Source organism: Mauremys reevesii, linkage group 11 (assembly GCF_016161935.1).
Source record: "Mauremys reevesii isolate NIE-2019 linkage group 11, ASM1616193v1, whole genome shotgun sequence".
Classification (NCBI taxonomy): domain Eukaryota; kingdom Metazoa; phylum Chordata; order Testudines; family Geoemydidae; genus Mauremys; species Mauremys reevesii.
In genome coordinates this window covers 66,568,710-66,587,398 of record NC_052633.1, presented here as the reverse complement: position 1 = coordinate 66,587,398, position 18,689 = coordinate 66,568,710, and the positions used below count along the sequence as shown (strand labels likewise).

At 43.4% G+C, this 18,689-nt stretch overlaps 1 protein-coding gene across 4 annotated transcripts in view; it reads right to left on the bottom strand.

Moving 5' to 3' along the window:
* ADCY5 (adenylate cyclase 5) overlaps window positions 1-18,689 on the bottom strand; it is a 307,748-nt gene that overhangs the window by 47,233 nt on the left and 241,826 nt on the right. For all 4 annotated transcript variants that reach the window (XM_039495153.1, XM_039495150.1, XM_039495149.1 and 1 more), the window contains exon 9: window positions 727-749. In XM_039495153.1, the coding sequence (XP_039351087.1) occupies window positions 727-749 (23 nt within the window). The remainder of the gene's footprint in view (window positions 1-726; window positions 750-18,689) is intronic.

Below are 18,689 nucleotides of genomic sequence, written 5' to 3'. Positions count from 1 at the left end.
AGCTGGGTTTCTTCTATCTGAGCTCCCACTTCCCCTAAATGAATGATCTGCCAGCTAAAGCTCTGAGCATGCCTTTGCTGGATGGACAAGCTGACATGGGAGCCCCTGTAAGTGTAGCGATTGTGTAACACTAAGAGAGTGAGAGTTCTGCCTCAGCTCTCTTGTCTCAGGGATTCCTCTATTTCTCTACTGGAGCTAGGAGGATCTCTTACTGTCCTCTCCCACTTTATAATCCCCAGTCCCATCTTCCCTGAGCTGATATATTGAACCCATTCCTATTGAAGCCCATCCTTACTGTTCCTTAACTGGTAAAGCAAAATAAATAAATAATAATAGCAGCAGCAGTGGCTACTGCTCAAGCTCTCTTGCACAAGAAGCGCCCTGGGTAAGAGGATGCCATGTGTGCCAGCATCATTTATAATTCTCTAGGACAGGTTCTGCAACTGGCACTTAGACTCCTTCAACAGAGATGCTTAAAAGAGAAGATAATTGGAAATGGACTAGTCCTCACACTCATGGAGGTGGTGCCTGTAGATTAGCTGCCCCTACAGGAAACGTCACTGCCACTCTTCATGTTATGACTTCATCCGTGTATTAAAAAAGATGGGGACTCCCGTTTCCACTGCTGGAAATTGGGCCTCTGTCTCAAACGCTAATTTCACATTAGGGGAAAAAAAACAACCAAGAATGCAGAAACACAAAACATTTATGACAAAATTTGCTTACTTGTCCTTGGGATCCTCAAAACCCTGAAAGAAAGGAAAATGAAACATAACAGTTAGGAAACAGAATGACCCTGGATACAACAAAGAATTCTGAAGGATGGCATTTCATACTGGAGCTTGCACAATGTTCATTTGTTATATTTGATGGAGAACCTTGCCAAGCCAATACAATATTCTCTGTCCCTATATCATTTATCAGATAGATTGGGCAGAACACAGTTTTATATAAATACATGTCTTAAAATAAACATAGGAAAGTTAAAGGTAAGGGAATGGCTTCTTCTCCTTCAGCTGATCTTCGTCATGCATTTGCTGTGCCTTTAAGAAAAGGTTACTGATACAAGTGATGCAATACACACTTGGGTCAAAATTCAGACAGACCGGTGGGTACAACTCCATTGAAGTTAATGCACTGCTAGCCTGCACAATGTATGAATTTGGCTGATGTTGTCTGCCTCCAATCACAGGAAGGGCTTATATAGTTAGATATCCATTTCTTCCTCAATACTTACTTTCATGAGTCTTTGCTCTCCCATGTCTAGTTTTGAAGTCTTTCGTTTTCTTAAAGTCATTTCTCTTATTAGGGTGGGATTTTCAAAAGTGCTCAGAGCTGGTCAAACACTGTGAAACTTAAATGGGAGTAGAATTTTGCCACGGTTTTTGAAATTCCCATTCTTGGAATTTTATCATGCCAAGTATTTTGCATAAGCATAGACTTTTCAGCCATCAAAACAGTGGATAAGACATTAATAGACTATTTATTGGGGATCCATTTAGTTAAGCATTACTAACAAAATCTGTTTTTTTCTCTTTTTCAAGCCCTTCCATGTTCTCCTTTAACACGAAAATGCATCTCTATGAATGGGAAGGGGGAAATTTCCTGTATTTTGGCAAGTAATTTAAAATACACTTTAGGGTCATTCAGGTTTATTGAATAAGCTAGCTACACGTTTACAGGTCCGACAAAGCCCTGAGAGTTGTTTGAAAGGTCCCAAGAGAAAAATATGCATTTATCTGCAATCTGAAACGTCTATTCACATACCTGCAGAATAGCTTCATAAAATAGGTTTAATATGGACTGGACCAAAATCTGCCTTCAGATACCCAGGTACAAGTCTCACTGAAATCAACAGGAGTTATGCCCATGTACATGAGGGCAGAATTTGTACACTGTGTTAAAATTCTCTGGCAAATGTAGTGATGACAGATGTAGGATTCCATGGAGTTTTTGTGCCTCTCAATGACTCTAGCTCAAATGTGTTTAGTTTACAAGTAAAATGATGGTATGCTATACTACTGGGGGAATTCTGCTCTACTGCATGCATGTATAACAAATGAGCCCCACATATTTTTATTTTTTTGCAAAGAAAAATGCTTCTGTCAAAATGTTGCTGCAGCTCTGCCTTTTGCCCACTAAAGGGTGCTGTGGCGCAAGAACAGCAGCAGCTCCCTGCCTGCGAGGGAATAGAGGGAGCAGCCTTCTTCGCAGCGGGCCAGGTCAGGAGACAGGAGTTATGGGGAGACAGACAATGTGGGAGGTCAGATAGGGGCTCATAAGGGCTAGTGTGGGAGGACAGACTGGGGAAGGGGCTGAATGGGAGTGGAGGCGCAGGGCCACAGGGGGGAAGGAGGTGCAGGGCCACATGGTGATGGGGAAGGGGGTGCAGAGCTACATAGGGACAGGGGAGTGGCTTGGTGGGGGCACAGAGACACATGGGGACAGGGACAGAGGGTACAGAGACACGAAAGTGGCTAGGTGGGGGCACAGAGACGCATGGGGATGGGGCTACAGAGCTACATAGGGACAGGAGAGGGAGATGCAGTGCCACATGGGGATGGGGGAGAGTGGGTGTCTGAGTCGGGATAGCGTGACACATGTGGACAGGGGGTGCAAGGACACATGGGGGTACAGGAACACATGGGGACAGGGAGAGATGTGCCTGCCTGAATGGCAGAGGCTAGGGGTCAGCCAGGGTCTGGATAGGGGAAGCTCCCTAACAATCCTTCCTTGTCCCCCACAAAAAACCTGCTCCATACTTTTCCCACCCATACCCAACAACCCTCCAAGTTCACACCAGGCTCCTTCCCAGCAATTTACTTCCCTCTCCCTCAGCTCCTCCATTACCCCTGACTCTCCCAAGCCTTGGCACTGCTTCTGAGGGGGTGTGCGAATTACGGTTCTGTATTGTAGTTTAAATGAATTATTACTCAGAGTTCTGTATTAATATGCCTAGTAAGAAATCTGACTCTTTTTTGTCATCTGTATTGTTACAGACATACTTGCTGACAGGTATTTTGAAATACATGACCAAAAATAATTGAAACTGGTGTGATTATATTGTGTTATTTTGACAAATAAAATATGCAGAATTTTAAAATATTGTACGGAGAATTTTTAATTTTTTGTTGCAGAATTCCCCCAGGAGTAATGCTAGCACTGCAATCTTAGCCTGGGTACTGAGATTTAATGTGGATCCTTTCCATACACAGCCTGCTGGCCAAATCCTGCCCACAACTTCATTTGTTCAATGACACTGGAGACAATGGCATTGAACAGTTGTAAATGAGGGCAAAAATTTGGCCCTGCAGCTGGAAATAAGTTATCAATCTGGTGATGCTGCCAGAGGCAGAACAGAATCCTGCACATTTTCCCTAAGCTGGGTAGGCTTTCCGGGACGAACAAGAGAAAACATATTTTTGTCACTGAAATCAACAGGTCTGATTGTCTGAATACACAGAGCAGGTCCATGAACAAGAAAGTGTCATTTTTAGAGTTGCTTTTCAGACTAAACCCACACTTTAAAATAGAAACTGCAACTCAAACACTGCCATTCAGGCACGCAGAAAGAGGAACCCTCCTGTCCCCCTGTTCTTCATTACTAACTACTAGCAGACTAATGCCGAATGGGAAGGAAGCATGTTTTAGCATGCCCAACAAACTTAGCATGTCCAAGCAACTAAGCCAAAGAATATTACAAGTGCTTTTGGTTTAAGGCTAAAGAGGGACTGAAATATCACTTAGATATTCGTTTTGCTTAAATTGCTTTACAGCTGTCAAAAGAGTTGATTTTTTCCCCCACCTGTATGGAATTTTAGAAGATGGTGCCAGAAATAAAAGCCCACTGATTAGCCATGTAGACAAAGTGCTCATAATTTGTCTGGTGTCATAGCTAATTGCACTGACAAAAAACCCCATCTGAACGTGAATAGCTATCACCCAACAAATTGGGCGGGATGAACCTTAATGTAAAAACACAGACAGTGCTTGCTTGTTAAATATAAAGTCCATATTTTCAGACATGGGTTCCTGGGATTAGGGAACTAAGTCCATACACAGGAGCTCAAATAAGTGGCAGCTGATTTTCAATGGCAGCTGAATATCTACTGTTCCTACTGACTCTACATGTTGACACTACATACTGATTCTGAACTCTAAAGGACACAGCAGTGATTCTCATAAAAACAGGTGAACACATTACAAAGGGCAAACTTTCACAGGTCAACAGACATCTGACAATCATGCCTAACTGCCCACTTGAGTGTGCAATTACCTGGTTTGCCCAAGCAAACTTGGATTTTTTTCTGGCAAGCCCATTTAAAACATTAAAAAATAATATTGGGTTAATTTAGATTCTTGTTTAAACACTAAAACTTGCTTGAAACACCGGAAATGATTAATGAGAGACGTCTATACTAGTAGTTCAACTTACGCTGTATTCTCAAAATGAAAGACTCAAAAATGCATACATCAGGTATAGCAAAAATATATTACTCAGTTTTTCTTTTGTGACTCTTCTCATCTAATGAGGTTAAATATTTAAGAGTGACTTGAATTTTAATTGAAGGGAGAAGCAGCTTAAAATTATATTTAGTGGGAACCTCTTTAGCTGAGTAAATTAAATTATTCACTTCAAATACTCCCATTTTGAATGAATGATGGCTTCTTCATACAGCAAAGCTCATAAAATGGAATTATTATGCAAGAGAACCTGCAAGCTGATTTTTTTTAAATGCACCGTCTAAAAGGCTGAGATATTATTAAAGGAAATACTCCTTATTTGCACAGAAGCACTTCACTGGGATACTGAAAACATTGCTCAGGGATTCAATTGAGATAATCTTGGGGTACTTCCCCATAACATTTCCTCAAGTAGACCCTTTCTAAGCAATTGGCAGAAAAGCATAATCAGTGTTTGGAATTTTCCACATACTTTAGGGCTCTATGCTGTTCTCAGTAAGCATACGCATTTTGTGCATGATGCCTGTTAGTGGAAACGACATGCTTTTTGAGGCCAGTGGGAGTGTGGAGCTGGTGTTTGGGGTGGGGGCAGCGTGCGGAGCCATGTGGCCTCCCTGCCTACGAGCTGGACCTGCTGCTGGCCACTGCTGGGGCGCAGTGCAGTGTCAGAACAGGTAGGGACTACTAGTTTCTACTGGCCAGCGGTCAGGGTCCCTGGGTGCTGAGCAAGGTGACCCAGTGCCTTGCATTCCATGACCCAGCACTGGGTTGTGACCCAAACTTTGAAAACCACTGCTTTAAACAATAGTGCTCAGTTGAGAAGCTTAAAATATAGGAGTTGCAAGTGCTTAATACCTGTGAAAAATCAGGCCTTGTCTTATCTACATAGCTTGTTTTAGGTCCTCTCTTCAAGTGTCCTTCAGCTTGGTAACTCAATTTACTCTCTGCTTGGTGAGGTTTAAGGCTCTTCTATGTAGATGTGTACACCTTTTCATTCCAGGTGCAATTCAGTGAGTGGCCTTGTAATATTTAAAGTCCTACATTATCAGGACCCCAAATATTTGAGACAATCTCTCCCCTTAAATTCTGACATGGCACTAGAGGCCTCTTGTGGCACTCTTGCTGCTGGAACCTAGAAACCAGCTTTGTAGGTTTGTCAGAGAGTCTCCCAATTTAACAACCACAATTTACACCCTGAAGGAAATTGCGGGTGCTCAACACCTCTCAAAACCAAGCCTTAAGACAAAAACAGCATGTCAGTGGTATGACAAAGTGGTAACATTGAATTCATGATGTGGTTTCAAATGGATCTTTGCCTCCCTTGTCAGCATTGCTCAAGCTAGAATCAATCCATGGCTACTGGAAGGGTGACACAGCAGGCATCACGACAAAAATCAGAAAAATAGAGTTCAGAGGAGGTGAAGGACAGTTCTAGAATAAAGACAATGAAATGGATCCTCTTTTGGGTACAAATCCTCGAGCCCTGTCTAAAAATGAACTGGAAACACATTAAGGCTTTTATTACAATGTATTAACTAAAGAAGGAATGTTCCAGACAGTGTCTTAGCTAATCTTTTGTCAAGTCTCATTTTAAATGTCCCCAGTGCCAGAGCTTCCGCCACTTTCCATAGGGGACTACACCATTCCACGATCTAACTGCAATCATAAAGTAATGAAATCTGAGAACTGCTGTAAAACTAAAATAATCCACCACATGTAAATTCAGGAATATTAATCCACACTTAGCTCCACTGGCGGCACAAAGCCAAGACAACAGTTATTAACGAGGGATGGATGAGATGATTTAACAGGTCTTCTATCTGTTTGATCCGATACATTTTAAAACCTACTTTTACGTGGAATGAGTCACGAGTAATTATTTTTTATTACAGTGCTTGGGAGGAATGGGAGAGAAAGACTGATCATTGTATTGCTGTCTCTGTTCCAAAATTTTATTATATGGATTTATATGAGTGCCTATTGCTCTAACAGTGCAAATCATTCTAATTTCCTTGCTTGCTTTATAAACTGACTGAGTTTATTTGAAGTTGCCGATCGATACAGATTATTTAAAGGAAGTGATAAAACATTTGTCAAATATATGACAAGCAGATCACTATTTCTGTTTCAAGTCAAGAGCCTTTTGAAATAATAATGCCAACTTTGAGAACACTTGTTGCAATAACTAAGCTATTGTAAATTTAAGAAGGAAGGTGAAGAGTCTTACATCTGCCTTTTACCTTTTTATTCAGCTCCAAGGATGTGACAGCCTCTAGTCACAGTCTACCTCCTACTGTCCACATGGTTGGAAAGCACCACCATAACAATTGGCAGCTTCATTGGCAGCCCCAGCAAAGATTTTAAGGAATGAGTCAGCATGAAGAACAAACTATGCAAAAGTGTGCACCCACAGAGCAAGGTTGAGGCATATTTGCAAGGTAGTCTAGGACGCTTCCACTGCGCCTGCCCTTTGCTGTACCCATTTCATGACTAGAAGGGTTTAGTTTCAACGGTGCCAATTGGAACTTTTCACAGGCAGTAAAAAGTGATGAGTTGTTCCTTAAACATTATTTAGTACCAGGTGTCCAGCTTCTGGCTCGTGACTTAGATTTGGCCAACATGGTGGATATATCTGGCCCAGCAACAGATTCATTTTCTGCAGAATGAAAGTTTTCACTGAATCCCCTGCCCCACAAAATGTTTCTTGGAAGGTTATCTTAATAACCATAATGACAAATGTAGCACTGTCTTAGCCAGAAGCAACACCCCTGAGGGGTGTGAGCCTCACACACTTACCAGTTTTTCATGAACTTTTAATCTTGATTATGACAGTTCAGGGGCCATATTTTCACATGGAGCAGGTCAGAGTGATGGGCCTACGCTGTGCATACAACTACCACAACTGGGCTTGCAAATTTGGTAAATGAACTTTCAAATGGCCAAGAAACAAAGACAGAAATATCAGTAAACCTGGGAAGTTCTCTATATCACTCCTTCCCATCCTTAATCCCCTCCCACCAAGTGATGCTGACTGCAACAACAACTTTTCTACTTTCGAAATGGCGTTAAAATTAAAGTGCCCAATCTTAGATACATGGAGCCTGAAATCAAAGCAACTGAGCAACGATCAACATCTCTCATTGACTTCAACTGCAGCATCACTGAAATGATTTTGTTGAGGATTCAGCATCCAAGAACTGTGACATTCAAAAAATCAGAGCTCCCGTTAGAAAGTTTTGGCATTCATTGTTAACTACATGCCACAATTCTACCTTGATCTTTGTGCAAAGCTCCCAATGATATCGGAGGGAGTTCTGCTGTGCGTTAAGGGTAGGTAACGTATGGCCTTATTTTTGTATGTTTGGACCACAGACAATAATTAAACATATAATTCAGTCCACATTCTAGACTGCATTTGACACCTTTGATTCAATGTCTTAAGCGACTTTTCGGTATATGGAATAGGTTAAGCTTTTGATACATTATTTACATTAATTACGTAACGCATTTGGGGAAATGGTTTGTTCAAAAGATGCCGTTCAAAACAAAATGGTCTAGAATGTTCCTGTATTCTTAGAGCAATTCCAAGGTTTTCAAGTAAAAATAAGAATGTAATAAATGTCAAGTCCCCTTCACTCAAACTCATTACCATACAGACACATTTCAGAGTAGCAGCCGTGTTAGTCTGTAGCTGCAAAAAGAACAGGAGTACTTGTGGCACCTTAGAGACTAACAAATTTATTTGAGCATAAGCTTTCGTGGGCTACAGACCCACTTCATCGGATGCATGCATACAGACACACACACTCCAGATATCAGTTGTAGAACTTCAAATTCTATATGCTAATTATGTGTAAAACAATAGTGCTGACTTTTTAACATTATTTTAAATAACTTACTACAGGATGATTGCCAGTCTTGATCCACCAGAATAAAGTTTGACTTTCATTGTATTTAGCCTGTATGAGGTATTAAACATTTTATATGGTGGTTCCATAGCTCCAGTATGGAGTCGTGAAGCTGACAAGACAGCCAACAGCCAATGTAAGGAATGCAGTGTGTACACAGAGCTATCCACAGATACTGCGTCGCCCTAACTACACTGACATAAGTGCCACGCCTCTCGTGGAGGCGGAGTTATTGTGTCGGTGTAGTAGGGCACTTACCTTGGCAGAACAAGGCTGTAGTATGTACACTGACATAATTAGGTCGACATAAGCTGCCTTACGTTGACCTGTGCAGTGTAGACCAGGCCTCAGTTAAATCAAAGTTAAAATCATAGACATTTGCACCCAAAATTCCTTTCTTTCCTCTTCCCTAGCCCAACCCCTGGTTTTTAGCTAACAGAGCAGTCACCCTATTGGAGCAGACCTCTAAAATCAGCTTGCCTCTCCATGGGCCTGATTCTGGCATGGTGCTGAGTGCCTCCTGAACAGCTCCGTCTCCCATTCTCTACAATGGGAGTGGAGGGAGCCTGACACCTTTCAGGAGCCGCTCATGCCTTCCCCTCTTGTAGAACTAAATCCACTAAGCAGGAAAATAATCTTGGAGACTTAAAGCTCTCATTGAGAGTCCACTGAACCTGTAGCTCGGCCTCTGCTCTCTACAGGACCCATGTGCAGTACGGGCTTAACTCAGCAGCTCTCAAATCTTTCCATTACCTTTGCTCAACTCTTCAGCATCTCTCCCACCCACTCACATGAAAGAATCCAAATGTGTGAAGTCTTGATGGTTGGTTTCAAATTAGCATTGCACATTTCAATTTCTTTTTATTCCTAAAACTACTCAGTTTCAGATCCTCTCCCTCTAAGAGTACGTCTACTACACTGCAATTCAAAACCTAAGGCTGGCCCATGTCAGCTGAGCTGGGCTCGGACTAAGGGGCTGTTTAATTGCAGTGTAGCCATTCGGGCTCAGGCTGCAGTCTGAGCTCTAGGACCCTCCAACCTCACAGAGTCCTGGAGCCCAAACAGCTACACTGCCTCTAAAAAGCCCCTTACCCTGAGCCTCGTAAGCCTAAGTCAGCTGGCATGGTACAGTCATGGGTTTTTAACTGCAGTGTAGACATACCCTAAGTGAAACAATAATGGGGGGAGATGCCTGGAGTTCACACCAGGACTCAGGTGACATTTTGAGAAATTTGCTCATGCTTGCTTAAAAGGGCTTTTTACTTGATTCTAAATTAAGCCCCATCTTTTCCCTGAGACACGTGCTAGCTGTCAACCTACGCAGTTTTACATCACTCAGCATAAGAGGAGTATAATGAACATATGGTAGCCTTTGGAACCCATGCCAGCACTTATGCATGACCAAACAGGGCTGGCTCCAGGCACTAGTGAAGGAAGCAGGTGCTTGGGGCGGCCAATAGAAAGGGGTGGCACGTCCGGGCCTTCGGCGGCAATTCGGCGGCGGGTCCCTCAGTCCCTCTCGGAGCGAAGGACCCACCGCCAAATTTCCACCAAAGAATGAAGCAGAACAGTAGAGCTGCTGCCGAAGTGCCACCGATTGTGGCTTAATCTTTTTTGTTTGTTTGTTTGTTTTGCTTTGCCGCTTGAGGCGGCAAAAAAGCTGGAGGCGCCCTATGACGAACTAGATAGCACAATGCACGTCATACTGCTTTTTCTAAAGGTCAAAACCTAACTGTCCAGTGGCCACAAGGGCACTTTCCAATCTGTGTATTTTCAGGTGAAGGGATGAACTCTGCCACCATGACAGACAATTGGCACTAAAAGGGACTTTTGGTAAAAACAAATTATTCTTAGCTCCACAAAGAGAAGAGCAAACAGGCATTTTTTTTTTTTTTGGAAAGCCAAACAAGTGTTATTAAAATTAACAACAACTGACTGAAGCCAAAGTACTTTAGTTTATTATAGATTATGGTGTGCAACCTTAATTCAGCCCCATGGTGTGTATGGATTATGATAGTCTTTAATTACATGGTCACCTACTACTTTTTCCACAGAATCCAGCATGGAAATTCAAAATTCTGTCTTCAGAGCAGGGTTTGAATGATGTGCAGAAAATAGTCCATAGGGCAATGAAGATAAAACAAAATATTGAATAACCACTCCTGAAGTGAGTATTGTCCATTCTGTGCACTGATTGAGGCAAAAGTCCTATGGGAAAAAACTAATATGTTATCATGTAATTAAAAACTACTATAATGCAGAGGCACATGGGGGCTGGCATTTCCTGATTGTTGAGTGCTTTCTGTTAAAAGAACACAATTAAGGTTGCAAAGTAGTTTGTGTGTGTGTGCAATATTTACAAACCAAAGACTCTCGCACTTGTCACCCTTCGTTTGAGACTACATGGACAAAAGCCTCCCTCCATGTTGTACATTTATGGAGAATGGACTGAGATCAGAAGGCAGAGGCAGACTTCTTCCCCTAGTGCATGTATCAGGACTTGCTGCACCTTCCAAGTGCTTGCTGAGTGCGAGGACGGGGGCCCCATGAAGTCTGCTGGTGAGGGGCACAATCAGCAAGCTCTTGGCCTCCCACCCATGAGTCAGCAGCACACACTTGAGGACGGCACACGTGTGGAGCAGCAATAAGCAGTGCTTCCCACCAGTCTACCCGAACCATCCTGCCTGTCAATTCCTCTGGTAACAACGTTATCCTTCCACTTGCGGCCAGATGGAACACTGCGTGCTGGGGCATGTGATCTCTGTGGGTTGCACTTTCTTATTAAAGGTATGGCTGGCTGCAATCTGCTGCATTTTATAGCAATTTGTCAGTGGTTTCCAGGAACTCATCAAGGAGCCAATGTAAAAGCTCAGACGGGCAGTCCTGAGAGAGAGAATAAGATTCCTTTTCTCAAAGATGTACCATACTTAGCTCTGCTACAGACTGTGTTTGTGACCTTGGCCAGGAGATTTAGTTTTTACATTCCCATTTTACAGATGGGGGAACTGAGACACAAAGATATTCCCTGACCTCCTGGGTGTGTGAGAAACTAAAATCCATTCATACACTTAACACACTCCAAGATCTTAGTCTGGAAGGTGTTCCAGAAAAGCAAAGTATTGTTACTATTGAACAAGTGAAAACATCCTCATCATCACCACATTTTCAAGTCATCTGAGTGTGTAACAGTGAGGAGCAGGAACTCTGTTTCTTTGTGTATATCACACACTGTGCAAACAAAATTGTATTTCCATGGGGGGAATAAATACTAGTTTATCCTTGGTCCACTACCGTTGCTTTAGAAAGAAAAAATATCCTAAGAGTAACAAAAACAGAAACCAGCTGACAGCAGATTCTTTCACAGAGTTACTCTGGCTCTTTTCCAGTTCTGTGCAGTCACAATGCCGATCTTGTCCAGGTCTCTTCCACACGGTTTGCTTTGGCTAATTAACATGAGTGAGATGACTCTAATTGCTCTACACTGTTTATGCTGGAAGAGGCATCACAAGCAACAAACACAGGCCCATCAAAGGAACAGTGGCCTAGTAAGGTTTACAGCAGAGTCTGCCAACTGACAGCAGTTTCTCACACAGGGCAGATTATTTTCTCCATTACTTTTTTTGGAGCAGGCAGGTATTTCTCATGGTGTCTGTTTCCCATCCTCCCCTGTCTTTAACTGTCAGAGGGATATAGTGCTGATGCTGGCAAAAAGCAAAGAAAGAGGGTTTGGTGGAAATCCTGTGAGGAGCTGAGGCAGTTTACACTGAGGGGGGAATGAAGCAGAGTCCTGGGGATCTGGACCCCACAGGGAGGGCTCACATGTATGGCAGTGAGCCAGAAACAGAGGGGCCTGGGCAGTGGTGTAGTGTGCCCTGATTGGTGCTAGCTGGCAACCTCCTGGATGGGCTCTGTTGCTCTACTTGGCAGGAAGATCAAGAATGGAGGAGTGGGAGGAAGAAGATCATAGACGATTAGGGTTGGAAGGGACCTCAGGAGGTATCTAGTCCAACCCCCTGCTCAAAGCAGGACCAATCCCCAACTAAATCATCCCAGCCAAGGCTTTGTGAAGCCGGGCCGTAAAAACCTCTAAGGATGGAGATTCCACCACCTCCCTAGGTAACCCATTCCAGTGCTTCACCACCCTCCTAGTGAAATAGTTTTTCCTAATATCCAACCTAGGCCTCCCCCACTGCAACTTGAGACCATTGCTCCTTGTTCTATCATCTGCCAAAACGGAGAACCACCTAGCTCCATTCCCCTTTGGAACTCCCCTTCAGGTAGTTGAAGGCTGCTATCAAATCCCTCCTCACTCTTCTCTTCTGCAGACTAAATAAGCTCAGTTCCCTCAGCCTCTCTCATAAACCATGTGCCCCAGCCCCCTAATCATTTTTGTTGCCCTCCACTGGACTCTCTCCAATTTCTCCACATCCTTTCTGTAGTGGGGGACCCAAAGCTGAATGCAATACTCCAGATGTGGCCTCACCAGTGCCGAATAGAGGGGAATAATCACTTCCCTCAATCTGCTGGCAATGCTCCTACTAATGCAGCCCAATATGCCATTAGCCTTCTTGGCAACAAGCACACACTGTTGACTCATAGCCAACCTTTTTCCAACTGCCTGGGGCCTCCCCCGATTACCACCAGTTTTCAGAGATAATGGCCAATGGCTCTGCAATCACATCAGTCAACTCCCTCATCACCCTTGGATGCATTAGATCCAGCCCCATGGACATGTGCATGTTCAGCTTTTCTAAATAGTCCTTAACCTGTTCTTTCACCACTGAGGGCTGCTCACCTCCTCCCCATACTGTCTTGCCCAGTGCAGCAGTCTGGGAGCAGACCTTGACTGTGAAGACCGAGGCAAAAAAAGTGTTGAGTACTTCAGCTTTTTCCACATCATCTGTCATTAGGTTACGTCTCCCATTTAGTAAGGGTCCCACACTTTCCCCGACCTTCTTTTTGTTGCTAACATACCTGTAGAAACCCTTCGTGTTACCCTTCACATCCCTTGCTAGCTGCAACTCCAGTTGTGTTTTGGCCTTCCAGATTACACCCCTGCATGCTCATGCAATATTTTTATACTTCTCCCTAGTCATCTGACCAAGTTTCCACTTCTTGTAAGCTTCCTTTTTTTGTGTTTAATCTCACTGAAGATTTCTCTGTTAAGCCAAACAGGTCACCTACCATATTTGTTATTCTTTCTGCACATCGGGATGGTTGGTTCCTGGACCCTCAATAAGGCATCTTTAAAATACAGCCAGCTCTCCTGGACTCCTTTCCCTCTCATATTAGCTTCCCAGGGGATCCTGCCCATCAGTTCTCTGAGGGAGTCAAAGTCTGCTTTTCTGAAGTCCAGGATCCGTATTCTGCCGCTCTCCTTTTTTCCTTTTGTCAGGATCCCGAACTCGATCATCTCATGGTCACTGCTGCCCAGGTTGCCATCCAAGATAATCAATCTGCCTACCACCCCAGGAAAGGCTACGAGTAAGAGCTTCAGAGGCTGTCAGGGAAGGCCGAGTGAGCCAGCAAGGGTGTAATTTCATTGGATTCAAACCCCATTTTACTTTTCTCCACTCTGGATCTTCGCTAGAAGATTGGGACCAGGCAAGTGGTTCAGGAAAAAAAAAAAAGATCTCCTGGCCCATGTGAACACTCTTTGTTTGAGAATAATAAACCTAACCCAAATGTGTCAACTTGATGTTCTGCATTGTTGGTATCACAGTGTGATTCTAGCCCAACTTAGTTCGCCCTCTGGAAACCCATCCCCAGAACACAAAGAGAAGGTGAGGACTAGCTACTTCCCAGAGCACCCAGTGCTCTCCCGCTACCAATGCCCCATTGCTGGTGAGAAGTGCTCTACCGGGCTGGTGTCTCACTGCAAGGATGGCTGCGTTGCATCATGACGTAAATGTCATGTTACAATGAAGTGACAAGATAAAGCTTACAAAGTTATAGGAAAAAAGGTATGGGCACTGCAACCACTAATCCATCTCACCCAGTAACATTAATATATTTCAAACCTCAGAGCCCCCACATACAGGATTTAAAAAAATAATCACATTGCCATTAGAACATTTCTCTCTGTCCTCCTGAATGTGGAAGTTTGATTCCAAAATGTCTTTGCTGAGGAAATGCAATTCAGAAGAGTGTAGTTTCTCTTGTGTGTGACAACAGGAAGGCCAAAATAAATGCTTTAATGACACCCTTAAGACAAACATTCAGAGATGTGGCATAGATACCATGCACTGGGAGACAGTAGGCCAGGACTGGCCAAGACTTGCCAGAGTAGGGACGATCACTTTTGAGGAAAATCGCCTTGCTCTGGTCACAGAAAAATGCCAGAAAAGCAAGGACAGACGATTGTCATGTAGCAATCACGGCCCAACACTGCCTTCCAACATTACCTGCAATGTTTGCCAACGAGTTTGCGGCTCAAGGATTGGACTCCTCGGTCACCAAAGAACCCATAAAAATAAAAACCTGGCTAAAAGAGCATCCCTGACCCCGAGGGATTGCCAACAAAAAACCTTTATACCACACCATCATGGGCAGGGAATGGGAAAAAATGCACAGTGAGTGGTATGTAGGGAAGGGTACATTTCCAGGAGTTTGGGATGACTGTTACTCATGAAGGTCAAAGCCATGACATCATCCCACTTAAGTGCCGATAAAACCTGTGTCCACCTACACATATTTTTGTGCACCCATATTTTGTGTCTATTTTACCCATAGACATATAGTTTACAGACATAATGTGCTTGTGTGCACACAACACAGGGTATGCATCTAATACAATAGCGGCAACATGTATTTTATACCACACACATCCACTGCACTGCCCATGTGGCAGGGTAGAAAGCTAACCGTTACAAAGCTGCAGAAGGAGAATTTACTTTAAGGGAGAAAAAAATCCCACCTATGATTGAAACAGCAAACCACCTGCCTAGTGGACAGTAAAATGATCTTTTCCATGGAGAAAGCAGGTGTTATTTTTGGCTACAGCATCACAAACAAAAGGAAAGTGTTGTGTAAAAGCAATAGTGGGGGGGGGGGGGGAAGTCTCAAAACCTGAAAATAAGTAAAAAAACAAAACGGAGTCAGTTTCAAATTGATTTTTGAGAGTGAATCTGACACAAAGAGTTGTAGACAACGTCAGCCTCTCAAATTAAATTCTCCCATCAGTGTAACGAAGAAGTATTAACTGCTACTAAAAGGAATGGAGGTTGATCTACCAGGAAAGAATTTCTGAGCTGCAGACTCTTTCTAAAAGTAAAAGTCATTGCAAGTTAAGGTACAAGATATGTAAAGGAATGAGAAAGTGACACTGTCTTCCCTTGTTCCAGAACTCTCTCCCACCCCCAAGCAATTGGCAGCACATTTTTTTATCTTATCTTGATATGTCAATAAATAATTATGTTTTTCCAACTGAACAAGGAGCTAGACATGGCAAACTGTAATTAACAGCATGAAGCATAATACCATTTGGCATGCTCACTCCTCATTTCTGAATAGGATGATGCAACAACCCTTTTCAAGCCAATTCAAAAGAAACTTCTACTTATAATTACATGCTATCTTGATTAGGATTTGCTAATAACATCATGCCTATTGAGTCTGAACTACTGAAAAGATAACATAGATTCGTCCACTAACAAAATGTACTGCCAAGACAGATAATATGTTATGGCTATTTCATGGAACTACATTTAAAGAGCTTGGGAAGGGAAAAAAAGCCTGCATTCATTAAACAAGATCACATGACTATAGGGATACAAATGGATTAGGCTTCATTATTGTGAAGGTAAAAGATATTATAGGCAGACTGGTAGCACCACCTATAATTAAGGTTATCTGACACTTCCCATTAAAAGACCCTGTTTTCAGTTGCTTATAACTTCACCAAACTAATTGTTTGGGCTGAAATTTTACATGCAGAGGTCTGCATTTGGCTGAATTTTTAGGAAAATTTTGTTATGCCCTTGTTAAAAATTTCTGGTAATAATTTCCAGTCCTAGCATCCCCGTGCTTTGGAGCAGGGACTTGAAATTTGGCCGGGGAGTGGCCTTTGTGTCAGCAATGTGTTTTTTGCCATGCCTGTGAAAGTCTGCCTACATTTGGCCATGTTATCAGCCTTTGGGGGAGAAAATCACAGTTTGCACATGCTCCATAGAGACTTTTAGATTTTACCAGTTAAAATCTCCAAAGATTCTATCCTCACTGAGCATATTTGAGCCCCTCACAACCCCTTTGTGTGACCAGACTTTGCATGCAATCATCACAGAGTGGCTGAGCATACTCCTTACAGCCCAGAACTATGGGGTGAAGTTGGATTTTCCCTGTAATGGCTGCTCCTAGCTGCTGTGAGCCCGGCCACCTGAACGATGGAATTTCCTAATTTCTGAGTGCTTAATGTTGCAACTTGAATAATGTTCTTTTAACATAGCTTTTTGGTTTGTAATGTCAATGATAAGTAAGGCTGCGAATCATTCACGGAGGTCACGGCTTCCGTGACTTTCCGTGACCTCTGTGAATTTTGCAGCGCTGGTGCAGCTGACTCCAGGACCATCCCAACAGCTGGGAAAGCCCAGGGGCCAGCCGCACTGGCCGCTGCTCTAGCAGCACTGGCTGCTCCCCCGTGCTGTCCTGGAGCAGTGGTCCGGGACCAGCAGCCGTGGCAGCGGGGCCCTGGGCTGTCCCTGCCTAGACCAGTGGTGGCAACCATGTGGCCCTGGGCCATCCCCTGCCAGGACCAGCGGTGGTGGCAGTGGGGCCACAGCCTGCCCCCTGCCCAAAGTGGCAGTGGTGGTGGGGCCACGGGCCACCTCCCGCCCAGAGCGGCTGGAGGGCCATGGGCCGTCCCCCACCAGGATCAGTGGCAGTGCCACAGGCTGACCCCTGCTCAGAGTGGCAATGGGGGCATGGGCTGCCCCCCCCAGCAGAAGCGTCACCCCATGCTGCCTTCCACCCCCTAGCAGCAGTTTTCAGGAGCGCCCCCCTCCCAGCAGGTAAGATTTAGTCACAGGTATTTTTAGTAAAAGTCATGGACAGGGCTCAGGGGCCGTGAATTTTTATTGCCCATGACCTGTCCATGACTTTTACTAAAAATACCCGTGACTAAAACGTAGCCTTAATGATAAGCAGTTTGCAGAAAAATGCAGAGACCCTCAATCATACCTAATTATGCTTAGTGGAAACAAAAAAATAATTCTCCTATCACTCAGTAAGCGCTGCAATTTCAAAAATATATGGGGGTGTATGCGACATGCCACATAATTATGTGTGCAAAATATGTGTGTGTATATAGTTTGTAATTTCCAATTGGCTGTCATATACAGAATACACTTATAAAGTCTCTGCGGACAATACCAAGCTGGGAGGGGCTGCAAGTGCTTTAGAGGATAGGATTAAAATTCAAAATGATTTGGACAAACTGGAGAAATGGTCTGAAGTGAATAGGATGAAATTCAATAAGGACAAATGCAAAGTACTCCCAGAAGACATGATAAGTTGCACATATACAAAATGGGAAATGACTGCCTAGGAAGGAATATTGCAGAAAGGAATCTGGGGCTTACAGTGGATCACAAGCTAAATATGAGTGAACAGTGTAACACTTTTTTGGGGGAAAAAAAAAGGCGAACATCATTCTGGGTTGTATCAGCAGGAATGTTGTAAGCAAGACACAAGAAGTAATTCTTCCACTCTACTCTGTGTTGATAAGGCCTCACCTGGAATGCTGTGTCTTGTTCTGGGCGCAATGTTTCAGAAAATATGTGAACAAACTGGGGAAAGTCCAGAGGAGAGCAACAAAAATGATTAAAGGTCTAGAAAACATGACCTATGAGGAAAGATTAAAAAACATTGGGTTTGTTTAGTTGGGAGAAGAGAAGACTGAGAGGGGACATGATAGCAGTTTTCAAGTACATAAAAGGTTGCAACAAGGTGGAGGGTGAAAAATTGTTATCCTTAACCTCTGAGGATAGGATAAGCAGCAATGGGTTTAAATTGCAATAAGGGAGGTTTAGGTTGGACATTAGGAAAAACTTCCTAACTGTCAGGGCATTTAAGCACTGGAACAAATTGCCTAGGGAAGTTGTGGAATCTGTCATTGGCAATTTTTAAAAACAGGTTAGACAAACACCTTTAGGAATGGTCTAGTTGTTACTTAGTCCTGCCTTGAGTGCAGGGGACTGGACTAGATGACCTCTTCAGGTTCCTTCCAGCCCTACACTTCTAGGATTCTACAATCTCAGAGACATATCCATTTGTAACCGAGACACATTTTTAATTTTGCCCTGAATTAATTTGAAATGTAGA